Consider the following 27,485-nt stretch of genomic DNA (forward strand, 5'->3'; position numbering starts at 1 on the left):
CTCCTGGAATGACGTAGACGGCCGCCTCGGCCTATGGTGGCGGAGCCGGTCGGCCGGCCGGGTTTGGCGGAAGTGGTGTGGGCGAGGTGTCCCGCAGTGCGGAGAAGCCTCGCGCCGGAGGGTGCTGGGCAAGCGAGCTGCGCTGGGGCCATCACTTCCCCTCCCTCCGGGCGCCCGGAAGATGACCCGCTTCGCGCTGACCGTTGTGCGGCAGTGAGTATTGCTGTCGCAGGGTGCCCTTGTCGCCTTCTCGTCAGGGAGTTGTTGAGGAGTGGGTGAAGAGACCGTTGACCTGTCACCCCTCCTCTTCCCTGCTTGCTCGCCCTTCGGAGGGTTGGACCCCTCTTCCCCCGGCGCCCCTGAGCCGGGAAGGCGGGTCGTAAATATCTGGAGTCCGGCGTTACAGATGAGCACGCTGAGGTCCGGAGGAGTAAATGGCCGAGGTTCGCAGCCACTTGGCGGAGTTAAAGCTGAAAAAAGCCAGCCTTGGCTCCGGACTTCGTGCGCCGCTGGTTGCCCCCCCCCCCCCCCCAGCGGATCCTAAAGAGTTTGCGGGATAGCTCGTCCCAGGTCGGTATTTGTGTGCTGGCTGCCTTCCGCCGCTGTGCCTCTCCGTCTGTGCTGCACCCCCGCCCCTCGCTTGCCAGGGCAGCCGCAGGCGTGGACCTGAGATTTAGTTCTTCCCTCCCGAGATCACACTGCTGGCGGCGGCGGAGGGCCTCCACCCTCGTCTCTGCAACCCGCATCACCCCGAACAAATATTTTTATCATAACATTCCACGGTGGAGCTGAAGGCTGCTACGTCTTCATGTCTCTTATCTTTTTTCCTTCGTAACGCTTATTTGCTGACTGTTAATGGAAGTGCAGTGCAGGGTGGTTAAGACCACAGATTTTTCAAGCAGGATAGACCTGGGTTAGAATCCGGGCTCTGGTTAGGAGGAACCTTGTAACCGCGGCTTCCGTTAACGTAATCTTTACGACGTCAGTTTGCTAATACATAAAATGGGGATAGTGAAAATACCTGCCTCACTAGTGTGAGGCAGAGTGTATAGTGCAACGGAGGGGAAGAAATGTCTCAAGAACTAAATAACTTCTAATTCTGTAAGAGCATCTGTAATAAAAATGTAGTCAGTCCTCAGGATATATGTATAATTTTATCAGACCCGCATTTTGAATATGTGCTAGGTGCCCGTGGACTGGATTATACAGGTAAATAAGATACCGTTTTTGACTTCCAGAGTTCACAAGGAACAGTAATAGGACTTAACCTTGTCGAGCTGACTTTAATTGGTATCTTTTTTTTTTTTTTTTTTTGTCCTGTTCTTCCTTTATGGGAGGATAATCTTAGGAATCATCAGAATTATCCCTGTAAGACTCACAGGATTTTGATGACTAAACTAGAAATTGAGTTCCTCTCTGTCTCTTCCCCACCCTTCCATTTTATAGACTGCTTTATGACCATTTGATGACCTACTTAAGGTCATGTATAGCTCATTGGTAGCAGAGGAGGAAGTAGAGCCCTTCTTTTTCCAGTGTTTGAGCACCTTATGGATGCCTGAACTGAGCCAGTACTGTGTCTGACATACAATTGAAGTTCACAAGTCGCAGGAAATCTGGATTGAACCATCCCTTGATAGTAAGGTGATTTCTATTTAGATTCTTATGGACAGTAGTTACATGAATTTGGATTTTGTCTCCTCCGTGCTTCTTAAAAAAGGGCTTGGTTTAAAAAACTGATTCCTTATAGAAATCCTTTGAGGAATCAATTTAAAAGTAAGTCTTTATACATTATTATGTGCCAGGCACTGTTGTAATTAAGTTCTGACAGTGCAGTGAGGTGAGGACTGCTTCTCACTTTGCAGGTGAGGAAACAGATGCAGAAGTCCTGTAACTTGCTTGAAGTCACGTGGCTGGTGGGGTGGTGAAATTGAAGCAAAGGAGCTTGACTCTACAGCCCATCCCATCCTCTTTTTTTTTTTTTTAATTTTTTTTTTTCAACGTTTATTTATTTTTGGGACAGAGAGAGACAAAGCATGAACGGGGGAAGGGCAGAGAGAGAGGGAGACACAGAATCGGAAACAGGCTCCAGGCTCTGAGCCATCAGCCCAGAGCCTGACGCGGGGCTCGAACTCACGGACCGCGAGATCGTGACCTGGCTGAAGTCGGACGTTTAACCGACTGCGCCACCCAGGCGCCCCTCCCATCCCATCCTCTTAATCACTGTCCTCTCTGCCTCCTTTTTTATTGAGTTAAAACCTAGTGTTTGTAGATTGCTTGAATATCACCAGCCATTTTAGTGGCCACTTTTTATTTCTGCTAATATAATTGTGAAGAGTGTTAAGAATAGTTTGCTTTGTTCTGTTTTATTCATGGGAAAGTGGAGTTAAAGGGTTGAAATAATTGATAGGGTTATGGTGAGCTGCCTTTCCTGCCTGGATCATCCCTCTTTCCTCTTCCAAATTCTCCAAGCTAAGAATTAATGACGCTTTCAGGAAACGAAACGATTGCAAACTTGATTAATAATCACCATAGTTAAATATAATGAATCCACAGGATTGGGTCATTTAGCATAATATTGGGAATAGCCCTTGACTTTTCTATTATCTGATTCTGTATAACTAAGATAGTCCAGTGCTTTGAAACTGATAGCATGATTGGTATTTTTAAAGAGATGAATAATTTTAGTGAACAGTGCCTCTTCAGATAATTCCAGAAAGCTTTTAAAATGCAGTTTCTGTAAGTTCAACCAAATCCTTTATGAATCTTATGCTGTAACTACCTGTGCATTTATCTTCGACATACTTGTGCTCACAAGTATCATTTTGGAATAGAATATCCAAGATTGCAAATTTCAAGTCTTTTAGTATTATTAAACTATAACTTCTGATCTTCTAGTCCAGCATGGTTGAAAACCCCAATATATGTAGATTGGGAATTCCATCACCTACATAACCCATTGAAGGCCCCAGTTCCTTGAAATATTATTTGTGTCTGTTTGCAATTAGTTGCCTGGAAAACCATCCCATTTCACTTCCATTTTTAACTAGCTCTTAAAACAAAAAATTTTACAAACCTCATTTAATTCGCTTTTAATGACCTAAAGACGATAAATTAGTAAAGTTAATGATAGCAAAACTGATTTGCTTTTCTTATGCTACCTCTATTGGCAGTTACTTTCTTGTTGAATGCCAGTAATTGTTCTGGTCATAAATAAAGCAAGCAAAGTAAGTGTTAGGGCACCTGTGAATTTTTATAAAGATACATGTTAGTTGTTATGTTACTGTGATACTTGTTTTCTGAGAATAGGATTGATCAGTTGGGAGAGGATTTACAACTAGGACTGACATATAAATAAAAATATATCATGAGTTGGGTGTGTTACGTCCCCCACCCCCACCCGGACCATCTAGTGACGGTTTCCATGTTACTAGCCCTCGAAATCTTCTATATTTTCGAGTGAATTAATTGGTAGAGAGGAATTAAGATAAAGCTGTATTCTTGATTAAATATCAGGTGAGGCTTTGCATTTCCATGTACACTGAAGCGTATCTATTTTGAAAACATGCCCCAAATCTGTACTAATTTCCCATGATTTGCCTTGGTCTTGTGGCAAACAGTACTCATCTATTGAATTTGAATTCTTTAAAAGAATATGATTGGGAAATTTAGCTTTCTAAATGACTTCCAAAGAAATGCCATAGAATATAAACGAGAACTAACAAAATAAAATCTTTTAAAGTGAAGAATAGTGTAATAACCTACAAAATGAATGATGCATATTTGTGGGACCTATAAATGGCTGGTCATAAGACTTAACTTCTTGGCATAAGCATTTGGATTCTTGCAGAGTCGGGTGTTCTGTTTTGGAAATGGATCACACTGGAGATTTTGAAAATGAGTAGTGTTATTCCTGACTCTTTCAAAATATATTCCTCTGACCTTTCAGCTCCTTCCACCTTCTCTGCCACTATCACAAGCCACACTTTGGTTAAGGGAAGTAGATTAATAGTAAAACTATTTTAGCCACCTAATTTTCTTTCCCACTCCCAAAACAAACTTTAAACAGTTGCCTTAAGGATTTATACAAACCTCTTGATAAAGCTGATAGCTGTAAAACTAAATATTTATGAAAGTTTTTGGGAATTCTTTTTCTAGATTCCTGCTCTGCCTGCTTCAGATTCTGTGTCTCCCTCTCTCTCTCTCTCCCCGTTTCTCTGCACCTGCCCTGCTTGTGCTGTTCCTCTCTCTCTTTCTCTCAAAAATAAACAAACAGAATTTTTTTTTAAACGGCAGTTTCTCTATCATCACCATGGATACTTTATCTGTCTGAATGGTAGAGATTACTACCCTCTTTCACATCCATTGTGTATGATTCCGAAATGTATTTTGGAGAAAAGGACATATTTTATTAATATTAACCACAATGATAACAATGGCAGATCAGTGGTAAATAGTTATGAAAATCTTCATATATTTGTCATACTTTTTTTTAAAGTTACATCCACATGTTTAGAAATCAGAACAATTCTTATGTATCTTTCCGGTGTTTGTGTGCACATGTGCACGCAGGTCCAAATGTTTATTCTTATTTTCCACCTTTCTAAAAAGATAGCATTCTTTTTAGATTATTCTGCACTTTGCTTTTGCTCTTTAATATATTTTGGTAATTTTTCCAAACCTTTCCATAAATCATTCTCTTTTTTTTTTTAAAATTTTTTTTTTTTTCAACGTTTATTTATTTTTGGAACAGAGAGAGACAGAGCATGAACGGGGGAGGGTCAGAGAGAGAGGGAGACACAGCATCGGAAACAGGCTCCAGGCTCTGAGCCATCAGCCCAGAGCCTGACGCGGGGCTCGAACTCACGGACCGCGAGATCGCGACCTGGCTGAAGTCGGACGCTTAACCGACTGCGCCACCCAGGCGCCCCTCATTCTCTTTTTTAGGGGACACAATTACCTAGTATTCCACTATGTATATATGCCACCATTTATTTGTTAATGTAACCAGTTCTCTGTTAGTGGATATTTAGGTTATTTACCAGCTTTTGCTACTAGAAAAAATATTGTGGCAGATACTGTTTTAAATAAGGTTGAATGCAAGTATTCCCAGTATTATGGTTGCTGTATTAAAGGGCAAACGGATTTATTATTTTGATTGATATTTCCAGATGACCTTCCATTGGCAGAGTACATACACTGAGGTTCTGTTATTTCCCTGGGTTTTCTGTAGGCAATGAGTATGTTAGGACAAGGCAACCTCTGGCTGTGCCTTTAAGGAGCTGGAACCTGGTTAGACACACATCTAAAAAGATTAATTAGCATATGGGTGGTAACTGACAGTACTGGGGGGGGGTGGGGGGGTGGGAAATGGGAGTGTAGCCTGGGTGTGTTTAAATGGGATAGGTTGGTGGGGAATGGTGCCTGGGAGGGAATGCTTCCTCAGGGAGCAGGCTGTTTGTCTGTATTGGGTCTGGAAGAGTGAGAACATACTGGTCAGGTCCAGTGGTCTCTGTTTTCATAAGCTCTCCAGGGGATTCAGATACACTCTCAAGTTTGAGAAACACTGTTCTAGGCAGAGGTTGGCAGACAACTATTTTTGTAAATGAGGGACAAGGTTCCAGGCAGAGGCCCGGGTTTGTGATTCTGACTCTTAAGATTTGATGGAGTTCCTTTCTAGACTGTGTAAATCAATCCATGTGAAGGCTTTTTTTTTTTTTTTAAACTAGTGCTTTGTTTAAAACAAAGCAGGGGTGATGAGCCTGAGCCTGAGCCTTCACAGTAATCAGGGAAATATAGTCAGATAAAACTGAGATGAACTGTTCTGTGCCAAATTGGCACAAATGGGAAACTCTGACATTACTGAATGTTGGAGAGGATGTGGAACACTGCTGGGGGTTGTAAATTGCTGTGACCACTTCGCTATTGTCTGATAAATCTAAATGTTTGCATACTCTGTGGCTTAGCAATTCTAGTGCTAGGCCTAGATCACTAGGTATGGCTTTGCAAACTTTTAATTAAGGGGTAGGAAGTAGCTTAGGCTTTACAAGCCATGCACTCTGTCTGGACCGCTCAGTTCCATTATTATAGTGTGAAAGTGGCCATAAACAACGTGTAAACAAATGGGTATGATTGTATTCCAGTACAACTCTACCAAGATCGTGTGTCGGTCTTTGAGTAGTTCTCAAACATGAATGTGCATCAGAATCACTTGGTGGGTTTATTAAAACAGATGAACTGGGCCACAACCTCTGAGCTTCTGATTTGGGAGTCTGAAGTGGGGCCTGAGAATTTGCATTTCCAAAAGGCCACAGGCAGTGTTAGTGATGCTGGTTCAGAGGCCCCACTTTGCCACCCACTGCCCTAGAGAATCTGATGTGCTCTATACAAACATGTTTATTCACAGCAGCTTAGCTCCAAACTGGAAACAATGTAAATATATTAACAATATAAATAACACTGGGAAATTCTGGAGTATTACACAGTAATGAGAGTGTAAGAGTATGCCACCGGTCACAACAGTGGTGTATCTCCCAAACAATGTTGAGGAATGGTAGCAACACAGGACTGCATACAGCAAGAAGCAACTCATTATAAAGTTCAACAACAGGCAAGCTAATCCTATGCTGTACTTGGATGGGAAAGCTATGAAGAAAGGCAAAGCAAATGAGCATCTAAATAAATGCCAGGTAGTGGATCCACTGGGGGTGGGAGGACATTGTGGTTGGAAAGAGACCCGCTCTGCTCTAGGCGGCTGGCAGTGTTGATCTGTTAACTTGGGTGGGGTCACCAGGGTGTTGACTTTATGGTATATTATTTGTTTACATTGTTTATTTCACGATTTTTACAAGATTTTAAATGCATTATGTTGAATCTTCGATTTCTGTATAGCTCTGTCCGAAAATGACCTATAAACAGAACTATTGAGTGCTTACTAAAAGCTGAACAGTGTTTAAACACTTTATCTATATTCATTCAATTACCCCAAGAGTCCTATGAAATGGGGGCTGTTATCATCCCCGTTTTACAAAGAACAGAGGCACTCAAGCTTAACCAAGTTCCTAAGTATATAGCCAAAGCAGTTTTTGTTCTTCAGGCTGCTATATGGCAGTGAAATTTACTTCAAAGGATTTTCATCTCCCCTTGACATAGAAATATATCAATATGAGCTGTAGACATTTGGTACCAAATGAGGAAACAACTTGATCCAAAGAAACCTATTTACTATTTTTACCCACCCTTCCAGTTCTGTGTCCAGTGTCTACACAGAACAAGCCAACTCCTTTTCCCCCCCCCCGGGGCAGCCACCAGTCCTTCCCATCTCTGTTTTCCAGTGCCTAGCACTGTACTTAGCACATAAAAAGAGCTCAAAGAATTTTGAACTCAGTTCTTGATAGCTTTTCAGGTATTTGATTGCTTTTACTGTTGTCTGGTCTTGTCCAGATAGCACATCCCCGTCCCCTTCCACTTTGTGTTCCCTCCAGCCTCAGTTGATGGTTATTTTGTGACAAAGTTTCCAGTCCTTCACTCTTAACAGTTGCTTTGAATTTGGTTTTTTAATTCTTAAAAGCATAGTACCCCAACCTCAGTTTTTAGTGTCCTCTCCGAGATAGTTGTCAGCATTACAAAAAGGAACAGGTGGAGATCTAGGAACCGGAAGAAGCCAGGGCATCTGAAAGGTTGTCCACTTCTTTCCCACCACATTCGGGTTCCCTCGCACTTGCTCCTTCAATCCAGCAACAAACCAACTCTCATGGTTTCCTCCTGCTGCTTGTGAAAGGAGTTTTAGTTAACATTTATTTTAACAAGATTATTTAATGAAAATTATATATACATATTAATAGAATATTCTACTTACAATTATGATTGATTCATGATTTATACATTTTAATTTGGGTCAGTATGAAATTCTTAGCCCAAATCAACTAAGTACATTAGAGTAGATGCTTGTAAATATCAATTTAGAACAAATTTTATGTTTATAGGTTAGATTGTGAAGTATGCTACAAGGTTCATATGCTCCCTTTGTGAATATCATTACCTTTCATTGATGATTTTTTTTTTCTGATTTCAAAAATAACCTATTTGGTAATAAAGGTTTTTTTCCCCCTCTCTCTATTTTAGTGGAGAAACAAGATTTAACAAGGAGAAAATAATTCAAGGTTAGTATACTTTATTTTAGCTGTCTCCTCTAGTGTTAATGTGATATGTAAGCAAATCAGAGTTGGTGGGGGAGGGGGGCCTGGGGACAGCTCTGTATTGTGAGCAGTATTAAAGAATTAAAGCATCATAGTTACAGAAATAGGATCAGAGCAGATGGTAACTAGGAGGAATAAGTTTCTTAAGGGAACTGGATGTAAAGAACCGGATTCCAGGTTGCTTATGGGTAGCTTCAAAGTGGCCCAGTCAGCTGATTAAAGAGTTATGTTGGGTCTAGTGGTCTTAAAATGTAACTGCTGTGATTTAAAATGATTTCATATTTGGAAACATGAAGTTTGCTGGCTAGTTAATGGTATTTTTCTGCTTAAGGTGGTTATATTATTTTTGGTAGTAACAAAGAAGAGGTTTAAAAAGCGAATTCCTGTTCTCATACAGGATTGTTGCTTTATTCCGAACAGATTCTTCCTCCCTTGTTCTGCTAATTTGGGTTCAGATCTTAATCTCCCTGTGATCCAGCAAGTCTAGCGTGTATATCTTGGGTGAACTCAGTCAGACGTACTATTTCTGTGCGGTGATTACAAAAGCATTTCATTTTATTTTTTTGGTTAGGGACATCTGGAGTTTGCAGAAACTGATTTTCATACCCACTTCTTTTTTTTTTTTTTTTTTTAAATTTTTTTTTTTTTCAACGTTTATTTATTTTTGGGACAGAGAGAGACAGAGCATGAACGGGCAAGGGGCAGAGAGAGAGGGAGACACAGAATCGGAAACAGGCTCCAGGCTCTGAGCCATCAGCCCAGAGCCTGACGCGGGGCTCAAACTCACGGACCGCGAGATCGTGACCTGGCTGAAGTCGGAGGCTTAACCGACTGCGCCACCCAGGCGCCCCTTCATACCCACTTCTGAAAGTGACTCCCGCTTCTGAAAACTAGTCTGATAATTAAATGAACCTTTGTTTTCTGGTGACACGTGCCCCACCCAAATTCGCCTTTGGATTTAACACCTGGTTCTTTAGTACTTGTCTCATTTCATTCCACGCTGACAATGGAGCCGGAATAAAAGTGTTTGTGGTCACACCTGTTTCCACATTTGTGTTCTTTTCCTAACTTTGTCAGTTAAATGCTTAGTTCTTTAAGTTACAGCATTCAAGACATGTATTTCCAAGTACAATTTTTGTTGCATACCTACAGTTTTGATAATGTAGTAATTTTGTAAGTATCGGCATCAGGTGTCTTAAATTGTCTTCGGTGACCCATGAATTATTTAGAACTATCTTTTAAATTTCCAAATGGCTAAGCTTTTTTTTTTTTGTTCATCTTTTTTTGGTTGACTTCCAATTATATTTTGTATTCTTTCTGACAAGATGGTTTATTTGATATCTCTTTGAAATCAGTGGACATGGTCACTGTTTATAAATCTATGCTTGACAAAAATCTGTATTTTCTAATTGTTGGGTTTGGAGTTAGGTGTCAAATAAGCAACCTCTGTTTTATTGTTCAAATCTTGTGTGCTTTGCTAATTTTGTCAATTTACAGATTTGCCTGCATGACCTAAATATGATTTTATGGTTGAGATGTGGAATATCCCACTGTGATGGCCAATTTATCCTTTAATACCAGAAATTCTATCAATTTGTGCTTTATGTGTTCTGCTCCTGTATAGTTACAGACTATTTTATTAGGTACATACAGGTTTAAAAATCATTCTGTTTTCCAGTGAATTAGATCGTTGATTATTTATAGTAATCCTCACAATCGTTTTGTCATAAAGTCCTGCATTTCTGAGTGTAATATAGCTTCTCCAGCTGTTTGGGGGTTGGAATTTGCCTGGTATATATTTCTCCATTGCTTTCCTTTTAACCTTTCTGTGCTGCCTTAAGTGTTACTTCATAGATACTACATAGTTGATTTTCCTCTTCCTCTTCCTCCTTCCCCTCTCTCAACCCCCACCTATTCTTTCAATGGTTACCTTTAAATTTTTACCATTCATACCTAATGAAGTATAATATCTATACCTCTTTTCCCCCCCAAATACAAAGAACTTGTATGATTATCGCTTAGTATCATAGTCCTATCCTTTTTTAACCACATGACATAGGTATTATTTAATTTGTTATTTAGATAATGTTTGTTTAGATTTACATATATATTTACCAGTTTCTCTCCTCATAGTTTCTTTTGCATCTCAGACCTGCATTCCTGAAGTATCTTCTTTAAAAGGTCCCATGGTACAGATTGGTTGGTGGTAAAGAGAGTTTTAATTGTTTCCATTCCAGACAATTTTATTTTAATTCTATTCAACCTTTTTTAGCCTAGACAATTTAGACTGACAGAACTCCTAGCACTTGGGAGATATTAGTGTGCTAGTTTTTTTTGGCTTCCATTGCTCCTGTTAAGAAGTCTTCTCTCAGCTAAATCATGTTCCATGGTAGGCAATCTGTCTCTCTCTGTAACTGCTTTTAAAATCTTTTATTTGATTTTGGTATTCTGCAGTTTCTTATACCTAGGGGGGATTTTTTTTTTTCCCTTTTAATTTATCCTGCTTGGTGTTTTCTTCATCTGTAGATTTATATCTTCTCTCATTTCTGGGAAATTCTCAGCCATTATCTCATCATATTTTTTCTCCTTCATTTTCTTCTTTCTGGAGTTCCAGTCAGAAATTTGTTAAGGAATATCATTCTCTCCTTCGTGTCTCTAATATATCTGAGATGTGTTTCATCTCCTTTATCTGTGCTGCATCTGGGGTAAAAACCTGAGCCCTGTCTTTGAGTTCATTAAAGCCTTTCTGTTACTGAATCTCCTTTCATCCACTGAAGGATTGTTTCCCTCCTCAGCAATTCTATTTTTCATTATTGGAAGATCTGTCTGATTCTTTGAGAAAGCGGTCTGGTTGTTTTGGATGGCTTCTTGTTACTGGCTTATTTTTGTTACTCTGTCTTTATGTTTTAGTCACAGTTTATAGTCTTTATATGCTGATTTCAATGTCTAAAGTATTAATTATTCTGAATCTGTTATTTGTTGTTTCTGGTGACTTTTGTTCATGGAGGATTGTTTTCTTGTATGTTAAGTCATTGGCTGAATTATTAAAATTTTTTTAACATTTATTTATTTATTTTTGAGAGAAACAGATCACGAGTGGGGGAGGGGCAGAGAGAGAGGGGGGACACAGAATCCGAAGCAGGATTCAGGCTCAGAACTGTCAGCACAGAGCCCAATGAGAGACTTGAACTCATGGACCTGGAGATATGACTTGAGCCAAAGTCAGATGCTTAACCCAGGCACCTCCATTGGCTGAATTATTATTAAGTATAAATTAGTAGAAAACTTCTTAGCCTTTGTTAAGTCAGATTTGCTCTGAAGAGAATTTGCATTTGATTTTACTACGGACCTGAAACTATACCAGCTTCCTTATAGGATCTCTGGCATCCAGGAATGTGGAGTTTCAGTTCTCCTACCTCGCTGTTCCATGTAGCAGTCTCCCTCCCCCAAACACTCCCTTGCTTGTGCTGATTACCAAGTCATCTTTGTTTTCTAATGTTTATATTTAGCTTTCAACTCAGAGTATTTTGGTTGCTTTGCATCTCCTCTTGGAGAGTTTCCTTATACCCTGAGAGCAGGGGGCGCGCGCGCCCACACACACACACACACACACACAGCGCACCTATTTGGTTCTTTTGTTATGGGAGGACCCTTCAGAGTGTTTAATCAGCCTTTCTCCTGGAAATGGAGGTTCCAGCCTTTTTTTTAAAGGGAAGAAGGAAGAGAGGGAATAATACAATATTGGACATTTGGGCAATGGAGATTAAGAAAGGAAACTTTTTAGGTTATGATCCTACCATTCAAATGAAGCACCTGCATGGAGAACATAAGATTAGAGCCAGCATTAATAAGATACAGGTAACGAAGGGGTGGGCAGACACACACAAGAGAGGGGAGAGCTGGAGACCACTGAATTCTCATCATCTTATTCCCATTAGGCAGACATTCTTTTGGGAAACATTTGAATACCTGAGTCTTTATAGGATTATAGCTTAAATTTACTTGTTTCCAGTTCTCTGAAAAGTTATGTAGAAAAATAACCAAGGAAATATATTTTTTTAATGTTTATTTATTTATTTTGAGAGGGAGAGAGCAAGTGCAAGCAGGGGAGGGGCAGAGAGAAAGGGAGAGAGAGAATCTCAGCGCAGGGCTCAGTGTCATGAACCATGAGATCATGACTGGAACCGAAATCAAGTGTCTGAGACCTAACTGACTGAGCCATGCACTTGCCCCTCCAAAGAAATATTTTAAATAAAGTGTAGATAAATTATATTCTCTTACTGTGATTTTATTTGCATCCCTTATGTATATATATTTGAATGTTATTGTTCCTTCTCTTACTATTACAGGACAAGGAGTAGACGAGCCTCTTTCGGAAACTGGATTTAAACAAGCAGCTGCTGCTGGCATATTTCTTAATAATGTGAAATTTACTCATGTTTTCTCCAGTGACCTCACAAGGACAAGGCAGGTAAGTTCTACAGTCAAGGTTTAGACTGATAAGTCAAGAGTATCAACAGTCATAACCTTGAAAACTTTTACCAGAATCGTAGGAAATTAAATCACCTGCAGATAACACCTCCAATCCTCTCCTTCCCCCACCAACAGAACTTCTTTCTTTTCATTTTACTTTTGTACTTTATTTTGATTTAGTAATTTTATTTTTATTTTTTTAAATGTTTTTATTTATTTTTGAGAGAGAGAGAGAGACAGAGCCTGAGTGGGGGAGGGGAAGAGAGAGGGGGAGACACAGAATCTAAAGCAGGCTCCAGGCCCTGAGCTGTCAGCTGTCAGGGCTCGAGCTCACGAACCGTGAGATCATGACCTCAGCTGAAGTTGGACGCTTAACCGACTGAGCACCCAGGTGCCCCTTGGTAATTTTTTTTTTTTTTTTTTTAATTTATTTTTGGGACAGAGAGAGACAGAGCATGAACGGGGGAGGGGCAGAGAGAGAGGGAGACACAGAATCGGAAACAGGCTCCAGGCTCTGAGCCATCAGCCCAGAGCCCGACGCGGGGCTCGAACTCACGGACCGCGAGATCGTGACCTGGCTGAAGTCGGACGCTTAACCGACTGCGCCACCCAGGCGCCCCGCCCCTTGGTAATTTTTAAATTAGAGTAGCGTGGGAAAAATACCTAACGAAATATCTTTAAAAAGACAAAGAAGGTTTATGAGAGAGCCAGCAGGAACACCAGGTAGGAGAATTTAACTCACAAAGACATCAAATAGTAGAATCCAGACATGGTTAAAAAAGAACTATGTTACTGTAGAGAAATAAATGACACGTTTGAAATATCTTTAGGGATCAGAGTACTATAAAAATGACCCCAGGGAATTAAAAAGGAACCAAATAAATATCTAAAAACTCAATGGAAGGGGACTTTGTGTCAACCATGAGGGAATAACAGGGTTAGGATATAGTCTTCCTGCAAAAGCAACTAGAGAAACAGGGCAAAATTTGTGAAACAACTGTTTATAGACATTGGACTTCAGATAGTGTGGGTCTGTGGTCCCCAAATGAAGTGAGACAAGTAACATCAACCCTTGGATTGTCCTGGTGTTCCACCTGAAGTAATTTCCCAATGCTGGCAGGAAAGGCCAGATAGAGCTAGTGGTCTCAGGGAGTTGAGGAGACAAAGCTTGGAATTTGGGGAGGTTAAATAAAGATCGTGGGGCAGAGTGCTGGAAGAGGGAGCAACACAGAGAAAGAACTCTAGAAGTATGTATAGGAAGCCCCTTAAATTCTTGGTAGATAACAGTCTGCACATGCGTAGGTGAAACCTCATGAGGCCAGGAGAGAACAATCCCTGGGGAACCAGAAGCCAGACAATTTCAAGTGTTCACACAGGTTGGGAATCATTTGTGTTCCTTCCACCCAAAGTGGAGAGACTTTGTTAATAAGTACATCAAGCATACAATGGACACTTCAGAAAGATCACACCTTAATAGTGAAGCTGGGATGCCTGGCTGGCTCAGTCAGTAGAGCATGCAACTCTTGATTTCCAGGTTGTGAGTTCAAGCCCCATGTTGGGCATTGAGCTTTCTTAAACAATGAATGAATTAATTAATGGGGTGCCTGGGAGGCTCAGTCAGTTAAACATCTGACTCTTGACTTTGGCTCAGGTCATGATCTCATAGTCATGGGATTGAACCCTGATTGGGTTCCGTGCTGAGTGTGGGGCCTGCTTAGAATTCTCTCTCTGGCCCTCTCTGGTTCACGCTCTCTGTGTCTCTCTCAAAATAAATTAATAAACATTAAAAATAAAACAGTGAAGTTTATCTGTGCTCGAGGAACATAATGAGGAAAGAAATAGAAGAAATAAAAAGAATCAAATTCATCTTCTAGAGATCAAAAATAACAGTATTCTGAAATGAAAATTACATAGTAGGGGATTATTAGCAGGTTAGACACTGTAGAAGAGCAGTGAACATGAAGTTATAGAAACAGAACATTCCAAAATTAAGGAAGAAAGAAGACTAAAAAAAGGAAAAAAGGAGTCTCAATTGAGGGGTCTAAAATTGACCCACACCTACACGGCCAGGTTGTTTTTGTTGTTGTGGGTTTTGGTTTTTTTTTCCTCTCAATTGTTTTTTGTCAGTTGGTCTTATTAAGTCCTCTGTTTATTTTATTATTATTTTTTAAAAATGAGTTTGGCTAAAGGTTTATCAGTTTTGTTGATTTTTTAAAGAATCAGCTCTTGGTTTTATTGATCTGTTTTATTCTCATTTTTTTTCAGTTTCTATTTTATTTATTTCCCCTCTTTATTATAACTTTCTTCCTTCTGCTGTTTTTAAGCTCCTGGTGGTTCTTTTTCTAGCTCCTTTAGGTGTAAGTTTAGTGGTTTATTTGAGATTTTTCTTGCTTGAGGTAGGTTTGTATTGCTATAAACTTCCCTCTTAGAACAGCTTTTGCTGCATCCCAAAGATGTTGGACCATTGTGTTTTCATTTTAATTTGTCTCCATGTATTTTTTAGTTTCCTCTTTGATTTTTTTTGTTGTTGTTGTTGACTCATTCATTATTTAATAGCATGTAATTCAACTTCCATATATTTGTGTTCTTCTCAGATTTTTTCTCGTGGTTGATTTTTAGTTTCATACTGTTGTAGTCAGAAAAGATGCTTGGTAGGACTTTGATCTTTTTGAATTTTTGAGACTTGTTTAGTGATGTAATATGTGATCTGTTCTGGAGAATGTTCCATGTGCACTTGAAAAGGATGTGTGTTCTGTTCTTTTAGGATGAAATGTTGTTTCTGTATTGGTACACCCACCTGGTCCAGTGTGTCATTCAAAGCCACTGTTTCCTTGTTAATTTTTTTTTCAGATGATCTGTCCATTGATGTAAGTGGGGTGTTGAAGTACCCTACTATTATTGTATTACTATCGATTACTTCATGTTTGTTATAAACTGCTTTATGTATTTGGCTACTCCCATGTGGGGTGCATAAATATTTATAATAGTTGTATCTTCTTGTTGGATTATCCCCTTTATTATGTAGTGTTCTTCTTTGTCTCTTGTTACAGTTTTTGTTTCAAAGTCTGTTTTGTCCAATATAAGTATTGAAACCCCAGCTTTCTTTTGACATGCATTTGCATGATAAATGTTTCTCTGTTGCCTCACTTTCAGTGTGCATGTGTCTTTAGGTCTGAAAGGAGTCAGACCTCCATTATGCTTGATGACCATTAATGAGACCATTATGCTTGATGGTGTCCCTGAGTTCCCTAAATCTATTCTCATTTTGCATAATTTTTTTTATCTTTCACCTACTCAGGTTGATTATTTTCCATTACTCTGTCTTCAGGTCACTGATTCGTTCTTCTGCTTCCTCTAGCCTATTTATTCCATCTAGTGTATTTTAAATTTCATTTCTTGTGTTCTTCATCTTGGATTGGTTCTTTTTTATCTCTGTGTTAAGGGTCTCATTGATGTCCTCCACTCTTTTCTCAAGTTCAGTGAGTATCTTTATGAGCATTATTTTAAATTCTCTACCAGGCATATTACTTATCTCCATTTTGTTTTGATCTCTTGCTGTGATTATGTCCTGTTCTTTCATTTGGGACATATTTCTCTGACTCTTCATTTGTGTGTAACTCGTGTCTGTTTCTGTGTATTAGGAAAGTCAGCTGTGTCTCCTGCTCTCGAAGGTAGTGGCCTTGTGAAGAAGAGGTCTTGTAGTGCCCTGCAGTGCAGCGTCCCCTGTTTACTAGAACCTGACACTGCAGGGGTGTCTACTATGTGTGCTATGTGCACCTGGCTGTTATGGCTGAGCCAGTCCAGTCATCTGCAGAGGTTCTCTTTGTCTGTTGTGGGCAGGGTTTGGTCGGTCCCTTTATTGCTAGTGGGCCAGTTTGGGGCTGCCTTGGGCCTGAGTTGAGTCAGACCAGGCATTTTCCAGAGGTGTGGTAGCACCAAACTGCAGGGCACTTTCCCTGTGTTGTCCCCTGAGAAGCTTTTATTGGTGGACAGGACCTGCGGTCAGACTAGTTGTCTGCCTCCAGCCCACTGCTAGGGCCACAGTCTGGTGGGGGGGTGGGGGGGCGTGGGAGTGGTGGTGCTGGTGGTATTTTCCCTCTCCCTAGGGCCAGAGTCACTTTGGAGTGGTGCTGGCCACTGTAGGAGCTACTTGCACACTGCCAGGCTTGTGGCAGTGCCCTGGATGGGCTCGGGCCAGGAGTGTATTGGAGGGGGTGAACCTGCAAGGTGCTGGGGGGTGGGTGGCAGTGTTAGCAAGTTAGATAGTGAATGTCTGCCACACTGGTTCTCACAGCTGGCCATGTGTGTACTCTGTGGGGCAGGGGAGGGAAATGTTGCATGCCAGCTTCTTTCTTCCTGAGGGAGTGTCCCTGTGACTGCTGCGCCTCTGGACATGTTCTGAGATTAGTAAATAACTTTCTCTCCTGTATACCCCAGGCAGTTTTCAAACTGCTGCTTCTATGCTGTATCTTGGGCTGTTGGTTGTGCTGTCTCTTTAAGAGCTTGGGCTGTATGTCCTCTGTCCTCCAGGCTCTCCCAGAGCCACACCCCCTGGTTTTTAAAATTCCAAGTTTTAAGTCCGGCTGATTCTAAGAACTCAGAAAATTCAACCCCTCTAGTTTTCAAAGCCAAATGTAATGGGCATTTGTCTTCCCCACATGGGCTTACTGTTGTGTGTTTCTCTTCCTTTTCCAGTCCTTCTGCTCCCTCCCTCCTGCGCATGGCTGGCCCATGGGTCTGTTTAATTCCCCATTGTGTCTTTGCCCTTCCTACCCTCTTCATTGTGGCCTCTTATCTACCTTTACTTGTGGCATTTGTTCTGCCAGTCTTTGGGTCATTTTCTGGGCTATTTATACTGATGTGAATGTTATCTAGTAGTACTCCTGGGAGGAAGTGAATTTAGGGTCCTCCTACTCCATCATCTTCCCTGGAAGTCAGAATCTTTTTTTGTCAATTGGGTTTTGACAGAGGTGCCAAGGTAATACAGCACTTGACAGGGATTCTTTTCAATAAAAGCTGTTGAAACAATGGACTATCCATATAGAAAAACATGAACTTTGACCTTTACTGCATATAACACACAAAAATTAACTTACACTTGATCTCAGCACAAATCTAAAAGCTAAATCTATATATCTTCTATAAGAAAACACAAGAGAAAAATCTTTATAAAGGTTCTTAGTGCAAGGATCTTATTTTTTATATAATATGTATGTATCTGACAAATCTGTCTATCTAGATAAATACGTATATAGCCATATTTATAAATTTTTTTCAGCTTAGTAATAACACTTTTAAATGAGCAAAAGAGGGGCGCCTGGGTGGCGCAGTCGGTTAAGCGTCCGACTTCAGCCAGGTCACGATCTCGCGGTCCGGGAGTTCGAGCCCCGCGTCAGGCTCTGGGCTGATGGCTCAGAGCCTGGAGCCTGTTTCGGATTCTGTGTCTCCCTCTCTCTCTGCCCCTCCCCCGTTCATGCTCTGTCTCTCTCTGTCCCAAAAATAAATAAACGTTGAAAAAAAAAATTAAAGAAATAAAATGAGCAAAAGATTTGAATTTGACCAGGCACTTCACAAAGAAGAGAATATGGAAGGTCAGTAAGCAGATTGAAAGATGTGTAGCATAATTGATCTTGACAGAAATGCAAATTAAAACCATAGTGAGATTCTATTACATGAACATTTGAAAATGCACAAGAATGTGGAACAACTAGGACTCCTACTTTGCTCGTGAGAATGTAAAGTGGAACAACTACTTTGGAAAACAGTGAAACTTTAGTATACACTAATCATATGATCCAGCAATCTCGGTCCTAAGAATTTATCCAAGAGAAATAACATGTGTTTACACAAAGACTTGTACACATAATTAACAGCTTTGTTCATAATAGCTTTGTTCATTTGAACAGCTTCTGTTCAAAGAGCAGAATCACCTGTGTTCATCAGTAGGTGAATGGATAAATGAGCTGTGATACATTCATGCTGTGGAATACAGCTCAGCAACAACGTGAGGAGGAGTGGAGGAGTCTCAAAAACATGGAGGAGTCTCAAAAACATGCTGAACAAAAGAAGCCAGGCACAAAGAGTACATATTGTATGGTTCCGTTTATATGAGACTCCAGAAAGGATAAATTTAATCTTCAGTTATGTAGAGCAGGTCCATGGTTGTCAGGGGCCAGGAGTGAGAGGGATTGACTAGAAAGGACACAAAGGAATCTTTTAGAGTGATAGAATTCTTCCATGTCTTGATTTTGGTGGTATGTAGATAGTCGTATACATTTTTCCAAACTCCATGAACTGTACACTTAGCAATAGGTATGTTTTTTTGTTGTAAATTATACCTCAATGAAATTGATTTAAAAACACAGAACAAGTTGATGAACCAAAAATGAAAACCTCAGTGGATTTACTAAATTACAGATTAAACATAGTTGAAATGATCATTAGCTCATAGGTAAATGTAAAATAATAACTGAAATGTAGCACAATGTGATAAATTAAACATTTGAGAGTTTAAAAAAAATGAAGAACATGATATGAGGTCTGGTGTCTTTCAGAAGGAGATGTTAGAATGAGAAAGGGGTCAAAGAAGTCACAGTTGATAATTTTACAGAACTTTTGAAAGATAACACATTATCAGATCTAAAAAGTGTGACAAATCCCAGTGGAGATAAATAAAAAGAAACCCATATCTACACTTACAATAACAAAATTGCAAAGTCCAAAGATTAAGGACAAACGTCATCCACTAATGTCCAGTATTAGACTATCAACAAATTTGTCAGTATCAGTAATAATTTTTTTAATGCACTGAAGAGATAATAAAGACTAACCTAGAGTTTTATACCCAGGAAAACATTTTCTAGGGTGTAGGTGAAATGAACACATTTCAGACAAACAGGCTGTAAAGGAACTTTCAAAGGATAATTGAAGAAGGAAAATAATTCCAGAAGGGAAGTCTGAGTTTCAGAAAAGATGGGTGAGCAAAGATACTGGTAAAAGTAAGGGTAAATGTAAACAAATAGTGACAATATAGAACCATAATGATGATAATGTTTAATTTGTGGGGAGAGGGTTAAAAAACAAGTCAGAATGTGGACTTAAATTATTTCTAGTTTTGCAAATACAGTGTTTCTTGTTAATCAGAAATAACCAGGCACACCAGGAGAGAAGGAAACATGAACAAAAATGAGCCCAAACAAAAGATGACAGAAACAAGCCTCAGGATTTATTTGATAGCTGGTTACCAGACACGGACTTTAAAATAACTATTGAATGCACAGATTAAATAATGACATATGGAATTACAACAGAGAACTGGAAATTATGCACAAGAGCTAAGTGTGAATTCTAGAACTGAAAATATAACTGAAATTAAGACTCAATAGATGGGTTTCACAGCAGTGTAGCAATACCTGAATGGAGAATTAATGAACCGGAACCTTTTCTGTACAGGGCCAAATAGTAAGTTTTTTTAAGTTTTATGGGCTGTATGGTCTCTGTCACAACTGTTCAACTCTGCTGTTGTACTGTGAAAGCAGCCACAAACAATACATAAATAGCTGTGTTGTAATAAATCTTCATTTATGACAACAAGCCGTGGTCTAGATTTGGGCTCTAATTTGCTGACCTGCAAACTAGAAGATCGGTCACAAGGAAATACCCAGATCTGTGTGAAGAGAGGCAACTTTCACAAAGGAAAATTATTTCTAGTTCTTTTTTTATATACTATGATGTATTTTGACATTTTGGCTAGAATGACTCTTTTTGTGAGAAAAGAAACCATTGTCTTTCCATTTTCAGACTGTGCATGGGATATTGGAGAAGAGCAAAGTTTGCAAAGATATGACAGTAAAGTATGATTCAAGGCTTCGAGAAAGAGTAAGTAACGTACTTACATATTGTTCTTCACAATAAGTCATCAGTAAACCAGCTCAGTTTATCAGACGCATTCCTGATAGGGATGTGGAATCAGCTAACATGTTAAGAACCTGCTATGTGTCAGTGGCTGTTACAGACTCTCACTGATAGTATCATATTTAATTATTAAATTCCCAAATTATAAAAGCAAGGTCTCCTCATAAGAACTAGTACAGAAGAGTGTGAGGTAAAGTGCAAAGTTCTCTTCTTGGCCTCCCCATCCTACTTCCCAATTTTAAGCTTGAATAGACTGTCTTATGTCCATTGTATATACCAGAAATGAAACTTGCTGAGATAGTGACTTAGCTAAAGCCACATCTCAATTTCAGATCTGAGCTTGTCCTCCCAGAGCAGTAATTTTGCTCTTCACTATGGGCCCATGAGCTGGCTAATGTCCCCATCAGCCCTGTGATTTCTTTTGTACCTGGTTAGATGTGTCGATGGCTAGGGCATCTTTGAGAATTGCTTTTCATAATTTGCCTGTGTTCTCTGTTTTTGTCCAAAATACATACCAGAGTTCCCGCAGAGGTGCTGCTTGGAAAGGCTCACTCTGTGCCTGAGAACTAGTGCTCCAGTGTTAATACAAGCATTACAAGTTCAGTGGAACACTGGACGAGGCCTGCGATCGCACAAGGAGACGGTCTCCTTGTCCGGGCCATTCTTCTGTGTGCTCTCTCCCTGAATCACTGCATCCTTTCCTGTGATTTCAGTTGATTTCCAAATATATATTTTTAGCTTAGATCTCTTGCCTGAGCTCACATACCAAACTGCCTACTTTTGATGTCTGTGTGTGTGCCCCGCATCTACTTCTAGCTCAGTGGAGCACACCATCTTTTCTCCACGTAGCTCCTGCTTTACCCAGTCACTCAAACTACGCATTCTTGACTTCCTTGCTTCCCACTTGCACGTCCTACCATCATCTTGTCAATTTGGCCACTGTGTAATAGTTCTTGAATCGTTCATCCCTCTGCAAACCCACTGCTGCCATCCTGTATTCAGTGTCCCCTGTCACCTGGATCACCTGGAACAGTGGTTCTCCTGTCTTCTGCCTTGCTCTCGCTTTCTGATCTAATCTCCACACTGCAGCCAGAGTAATCTTTGGAAAACTTGGTTGCTGCGTTCCTGTATAGAACAATTCACTGTTTCTCTTTTACCTTCGGAGCCCATCCAAGCTCCAGTCTGGCTGTCAGCATAGTGTAGGATATGATCTGTTTTCTCCATCTGCCTCCTCCTTCCTTGTGCTTACTGCCCAGCCTTAGTAGTATTAGTGAGCATTTGCACAGTGCCCACCACACTCTGGCAAGGGTCTCAGAACTGCAGGTTTGTTAATCTTCACAATACCCCTAAGATTTAAAACCTCATTTTTACAGTTGCAGAAACCAAGGCACACAGAGGTCAAGTCCATGGTCATAGAGCTAATGATTTTTAATGTTCTCCTTTATAAAAGAGGTTGTTCCAGTTATAAAGATACAAGAATTGAACTTGAGTGGCACCTGGGTGGCTCAGGCAGTTAAGCGTCTGACTGTTGATTTTGGCTCGGGTCATGATCTCATGGTTCATGAGTTCGAGCCCCGCATTGGGCTCTGTACTGGCAGTGCAGAGCCTGCTTGGGATTCTCTCTCCCTCTCTCTCTGCCCCTCCCCTGCTTGTACTCTCTCTCTCTCTCTCAAAATAAATAAATACACTTAAAGAAAAAGAATTTGAACTTAAGAATTGGAAGAGCACCTGACAAATGTGCATATGCTCCTATAAATAACATTTAATTAATTGTTGGACTTCTGTCTGGTGGTGGTAGAATTTTGAGGCATCATCAGTATAAACCATAAATAATGATTTATCTTTAAATATTTTATTCTGTAAGCAATCCGTTATCATTGTGGGGAACTAAAAGTGAGAATAGTTTGGGAAAAAATACAGCTAAAATTTCTACCATGCCAAATATGGTGAACATTTTGGTATGTGTGCTCTTGGCTTTTTTCATGTTTGTCAGTCTGTCTGTCTGTCTGGTTGTGTATGTATTTTTCTAAGTGTACCCCTTCTATATGTTGGTTTTTAACCGGATTTTCTCCCTGTGTTTATCAGTGCCCAAACACGCATGTGGATACGACCGCCTGATTAGTGACTGTATTATTCCCGTAAATGGATATTGCTTGGCTGCCACTACTGGTGCACACCTAGGTTGTGACTCGATTTTCCACTGGTGTAAATAATGTTAAAATAAACATCTTTTTGTAGTTGATTCTTTTTTTTTTTTTTTTTTAATTTTTTTTTTTTCAACGTTTATTTATTTTTTTGGGGACAGAGAGAGACAGAGCATGAACGGGGGAGGGGCAGAGAGAGAGGGAGACACAGAATCGGAAACAGGCTCCAGGCTCTGAGCCATCAGCCCAGGGCCCGACGCGGGGCTCGAACTCACGGACCGCGAGATCGTGACCTGGCTGAAGTCGGACGCTTAACCGACTGCGCCACCCAGGCGCCCCTGTAGTTGATTCTTTATACACATGCCTAATAGATTTCCTACAGATGAAATTGTTGAGGGTGTACTTTTTGAAAAGCCTGTTACACACACTGCTGAATTTCCTTCCAGAAAAGCTGTGCCAGTTTGTACTTCCACGAATGATGAGGGAGAGTTTTTCTCACATAAACAGTAGCTATTGGTAGTCTGTTTGGTCTTCCAATTTAATAGCTTCCGAAAGGTACCATTTTAATTTTCACATTATGGATTCCTGAGGAGTTTCTTGGCCGTTTGTATTTCGTTTGTGACTTCTGTGTCCTTTGCTATGGCTCATTCTTTATGAATCTAAAAAGTTAATGACCTTTGAAATCACACAGATCGGGGTTTGAATTTCAAATTTGCTGATTATTAGATATAGGAATATAGGCTAGTTGCTTAAGCTCTCTGAAATTCTGCTCTCCCATTCATAAATATGGTGATGAAAATGCCCATCTCAGAGTGCTATTATTAGGACCAGATGAGATGGCATGTGAGGTGGCTGACTTGGTTGCTGCATACATTAGTCTCTGGTCCTGGAATCTGTGCAGATCTATTTGTCCAATAAAGCCACACTGTCTAGTTGAGTGTGTTGTTCCCTATAACGCATCTAGACACAGTGTCTAGTTCAAGGTGTCAACTGTATTTTCTAGGGTTCACGGCCCTCTACTGAGTATATTCTCATTATTGGTTTAAAAGATAGAATGAAATCAGTGAAAGGAAGCCAGGCTTCTTGCCAGAATGATTATTCCAAGTTTGTCATAAGCATGTATTTACTTGTTGTATTGCAAATTGATTTGAGGCACTTTTGTCTGTTGGACCATTGCAGAAATACGGGGTTGCAGAAGGCAGGGCACTAAGTGAGCTAAGGGCGATGGCCAAAGCAGCTGGGGAAGAATGCCCTGTGTTCACACCACCTGGAGGAGAGACATTAGACCAGGTACGTAGCCCTGGGGCAGGTTGTCACGTGCATGAACCTCCCAAGGTCAGAGTACCTAATACTGAGTTTGTTTTATAAATGAGATGTTTCTAAATCTCAGCTGAGTGGTTTGAAAGTTGTTTGGTTCATAAACCAATTCTATATGGTGTGTTTATTTTTCCTTTTTAAGCTGTCTTTCTTATTTATTAAGTTGGCAGTCATTGCCAATAATGGATTTAAAGGATGTGTGTTAAGGTGATACTTGAAGAAAACTCTTTCAATATGAAGCAGTAACTCCTGCAGTGGTACTAGCAGGAAGGAGGTGAGTGCAGTGCCGTTCAGTGAGAGCGGCAGGCAAAGTAATTGCGGTCTCAAAATCTTCAGTGCTCCCTAAGTGACATCATCACTGTGCTTGAATTTCTTTGAAGTGTCCTGCTTTTAAACTGCAATATTGGTGATCCCCACCCCCCCACCACCATTTTTTATTTTCATAATTTTCTCCTAAAGACTTTCTGTTTAGTAAAGGCAAGAAGAGCTTTTGTCCTTGTCGTGGTTGCTCTAGGTGCTCTTTCCTAGGCACACTCTTTTATGGGCTTCTTTTTACTTGTAAATTTCCCTAATTAGATTGTAAGTGCTCTCTCTGAAGGAAAGAATTAGAAATGGTATTTTACTCATCTTTGCCCCTAGATGTGCTTCCATAGTTCCAGAAATACCTGGGCATTTACTACTGATTGAATGCATAGAAACAGAATTTCATCTGCTTATGTAGTACTTACATTGACATATTAGAAAATCCAGTCAGTTATGGTTTATGTGTATGTTTTAGACTATCATTAGTGGCACTTTATTTTAATTTGTATTTTCTTTTCTTGTAGGTAAAAATGCGTGGAAAAGACTTTTTTGATATTCTTTGTCAGCTGATTCTGCAGGAGGCAGGTGAAAATGAACAGTTTTCCCGAGGAGCTCCAAGCAACTGTCTGGAAACTTCTCTGGCAGAGATATTTCCCTTAGGAAAAAACTGTCCCTCTGAATCTAATTCAGACAGCAGTGCTCCAGGATTAGTCGCCAGTGTCTTAGTTGTGAGTCATGGCGCTTACATGAAAAGCCTGTTTAATTATTTTCTGACTGACCTTAAGTGTTCCTTACCCACAAGTCTGAACAAATCCGAATTTATGTCAGTCAGTCCCAATACAGGGATTAGTCTCTTTATCATAAACTTTGAGAAGGGACAAGAAGGGAAGCCAACAGTTCAGTGTGTTTGCATGTACCTACAGGATCATCTCAGTGGAATGACTGAAACTTGCTAAATTTAAGTCTACATCAAAATCTAGCAGTTTTGAACCTCTGAGGGAGTGCCTTTGGCTTTATTTCCATCCTCTGCTAGTGCTGATTTGGAAACCGTTAAAAAGCTATGACAGCAGGTTATGAAGTTTGACTGGAATCGTGGCCACAGAGAACACTAAGGGAAGAAACCATTTAGGACTGACTTATTTTGTCTTGAGTACAGTCGTCATTTTCCAAAGTAATTTTACCACCCTGTTCAGTTACGTCTCTGGATTGTTTATGGATCAACCAATTCGGTATTGCAAATTGAGGTATTAATGACCTTGTTACTGTGGTTTTTTGTTTTTGTTTTATGTTGATTTTTTTGATATCTGAAAAAATCTAGCCTGTTTTGTTGGCTCTTGGTAAGATACTGTATGTTTTTTACTATCTCGTTCAGTGCTTGAAAGAAGGAACTATTTATAATTCCCACTGCATATTTATATTGAGAACACACTGTATTTTAAGTCTTTAAATTAAAAATTCTTAACCACCCTCAGTTTATATAAAGCAGAATGACACTAAAATTTTTAATCTAGAAATCAGCTGTTGGAATTTTTTACCCTGGAGGGTATGAAACGCGGATTAATAAAGATTATGATTGCAGATTGGTCTGGTGAGGAACAATTTAAAACATCATTTGACTAAGACACATTAAAGAAGGAATCTGAGCAAAAGAAGATAGAAGAACAGCCTTTTCTTATCTAACTTACAGGCTGAAGAATTTAGTTTGAGGAAGGCTCTGAAGAACGTACATGGATACCAGTGTAGTACACAGTAACCTCAGAAGGAAAAGACTCTTCCTTGGAAAGAATGTTGCTCTTGCTCTGATAACCACAATTGTGGGTTTTTGTGGAAGGTACAGTTGCCTCTTTTTTCCACCAGATGGCACTGGAGAAGCGGGAGTTTATTTAACTGAATTTTGTACATAAGATTGGCCCCTCAAAAGTCCTTACCTAAATTGAAGTGTTTTACACTTTTTTTTTTAAGTTATCATGCTCATGAATGCTGTGAGTCTAAACTTACAAGAGTATTAATAGTCAAGTTTGTCAGTTAAGGCTAAAATCACATATAGTCAAAATTCACCTTGGACAGCACTTAAGTCTCTCGTCAAGATCCAGTGTTAGAGTGTTCTCAGCATGCCCACCCCTGCCCCTTGCCTGCAGAGAGCATGTGGTTGAGCACTAGAGGGAGTACTCCACAAGGGAAAACTTGGGAAGGGAATTAAAAAGGACGAGCAATAGTAAATGTCCACATTCTCACCATCCAGAAGTAGTAACTACCCTCTTCTTCTGTTTTTTTTAAAGAAGTAATGCACTGAGATGTAAGTGAAATTCTTTAACCAGTTCCCTCAGTGCCCCCTTGTACCTTGCAGAGGCCACCACCGCAACGCGACTGTGTATGTGCATCCATTCTTTACGTTTTTACCCACGATCGTAAGGAAATGGTGTTGCCTCAGAGTTTTTTAAAATGTACATAAATGTCACCAGTCTGTATTCTGTATTTTCACTTACTATATCATGGGGTTCTATCTATGTTGGTATGTATGGATCCACTTATTATCACTGTATTCTATTAAATAAATGTGGCACATGCTCATTTTGCCTCCTACGAGTGGACATTTGGGTGTGTTCACTATGTCCTTCTAGAAACAGCCTTCTGCATCTCTCTTTGCACTGTGTCATAAAAAATGGTGCGTCTCCAATTTGACAAGAGTCAAATGGGTTTTCACAATGGCTGTCCTGATTTTCAGTCTTACTGGCAATACTCGAAAGTTCCTATTTTCCTCATTTCTGTTAGCACTTGATACTGTCTAGTGAAATCCTGTGACTCTGGTGAGTGAAGAGTATAATGTCACTGTTTTAATGAGCTTTTGTGTGATTGCTGATGACTCTGGGTGTTTTTTCTTGTGTGTATTGACAGGATCCCCACACTAATGAATCACTGGTATATACATGTTCTTTGCTTGGTTTCTTTGTTGGACAATGTGGCTTTTTCTTAGTGAGCTGCGGAGGTAACATTGTAACATCTTACAATTTACTTGCCTTTTACATATGTTTATCAAGCTTTTTTTCATGTCAGTGTTTTTTCGTTACTAAGTCAGATCCCTGTATCCTGTTTTGTTATGGTTCGTCTTTAAGAAGCCTTTCCTACTTCTTAAAGGTAG

The 27,485-nt window shown here is 40.0% G+C and overlaps 1 protein-coding gene across 1 annotated transcript; it reads left to right on the forward strand.

Annotated features, from left to right (window-relative positions):
- TIGAR (TP53 induced glycolysis regulatory phosphatase) lies at positions 1–26,929 on the forward strand. The gene is made up of 6 exons (XM_030321476.1): positions 1–213; positions 8,122–8,159; positions 12,545–12,666; positions 20,469–20,546; positions 23,906–24,016; positions 24,871–26,929. The coding sequence occupies exons 1-6, from the start codon at positions 182–184 to the stop codon at positions 25,300–25,302; spliced, it is 813 nt and encodes a 270-aa protein (XP_030177336.1). The 5' UTR covers positions 1–181; the 3' UTR covers positions 25,303–26,929.
- The last annotated feature ends 556 nt before the right edge of the window (positions 26,930–27,485 follow it).

This window comes from Lynx canadensis, chromosome B4, assembly GCF_007474595.2.
Source record: "Lynx canadensis isolate LIC74 chromosome B4, mLynCan4.pri.v2, whole genome shotgun sequence".
NCBI classification, from domain to species: domain Eukaryota; kingdom Metazoa; phylum Chordata; class Mammalia; order Carnivora; family Felidae; genus Lynx; species Lynx canadensis.

What these genes read in the sequence shown, in the direction of transcription:
- TIGAR (XM_030321476.1), top strand. Translation starts at nt 182, where the DNA reads ATGACCCGCTTCGCGCTGACCGTTGTGCGGCA. An exon ending in CAAGGAGAAAATAATTCAAG is followed by an intron (nt 8,160 to 12,544) that starts GTTAGTATACTT and finishes TTACTATTACAG; the next exon opens with GACAAGGAGTAGACGAGCCT. An exon ending in GAGGAGAGACATTAGACCAG is followed by an intron (nt 24,017 to 24,870) that starts GTACGTAGCCCT and finishes CTTTTCTTGTAG; the next exon opens with GTAAAAATGCGTGGAAAAGA.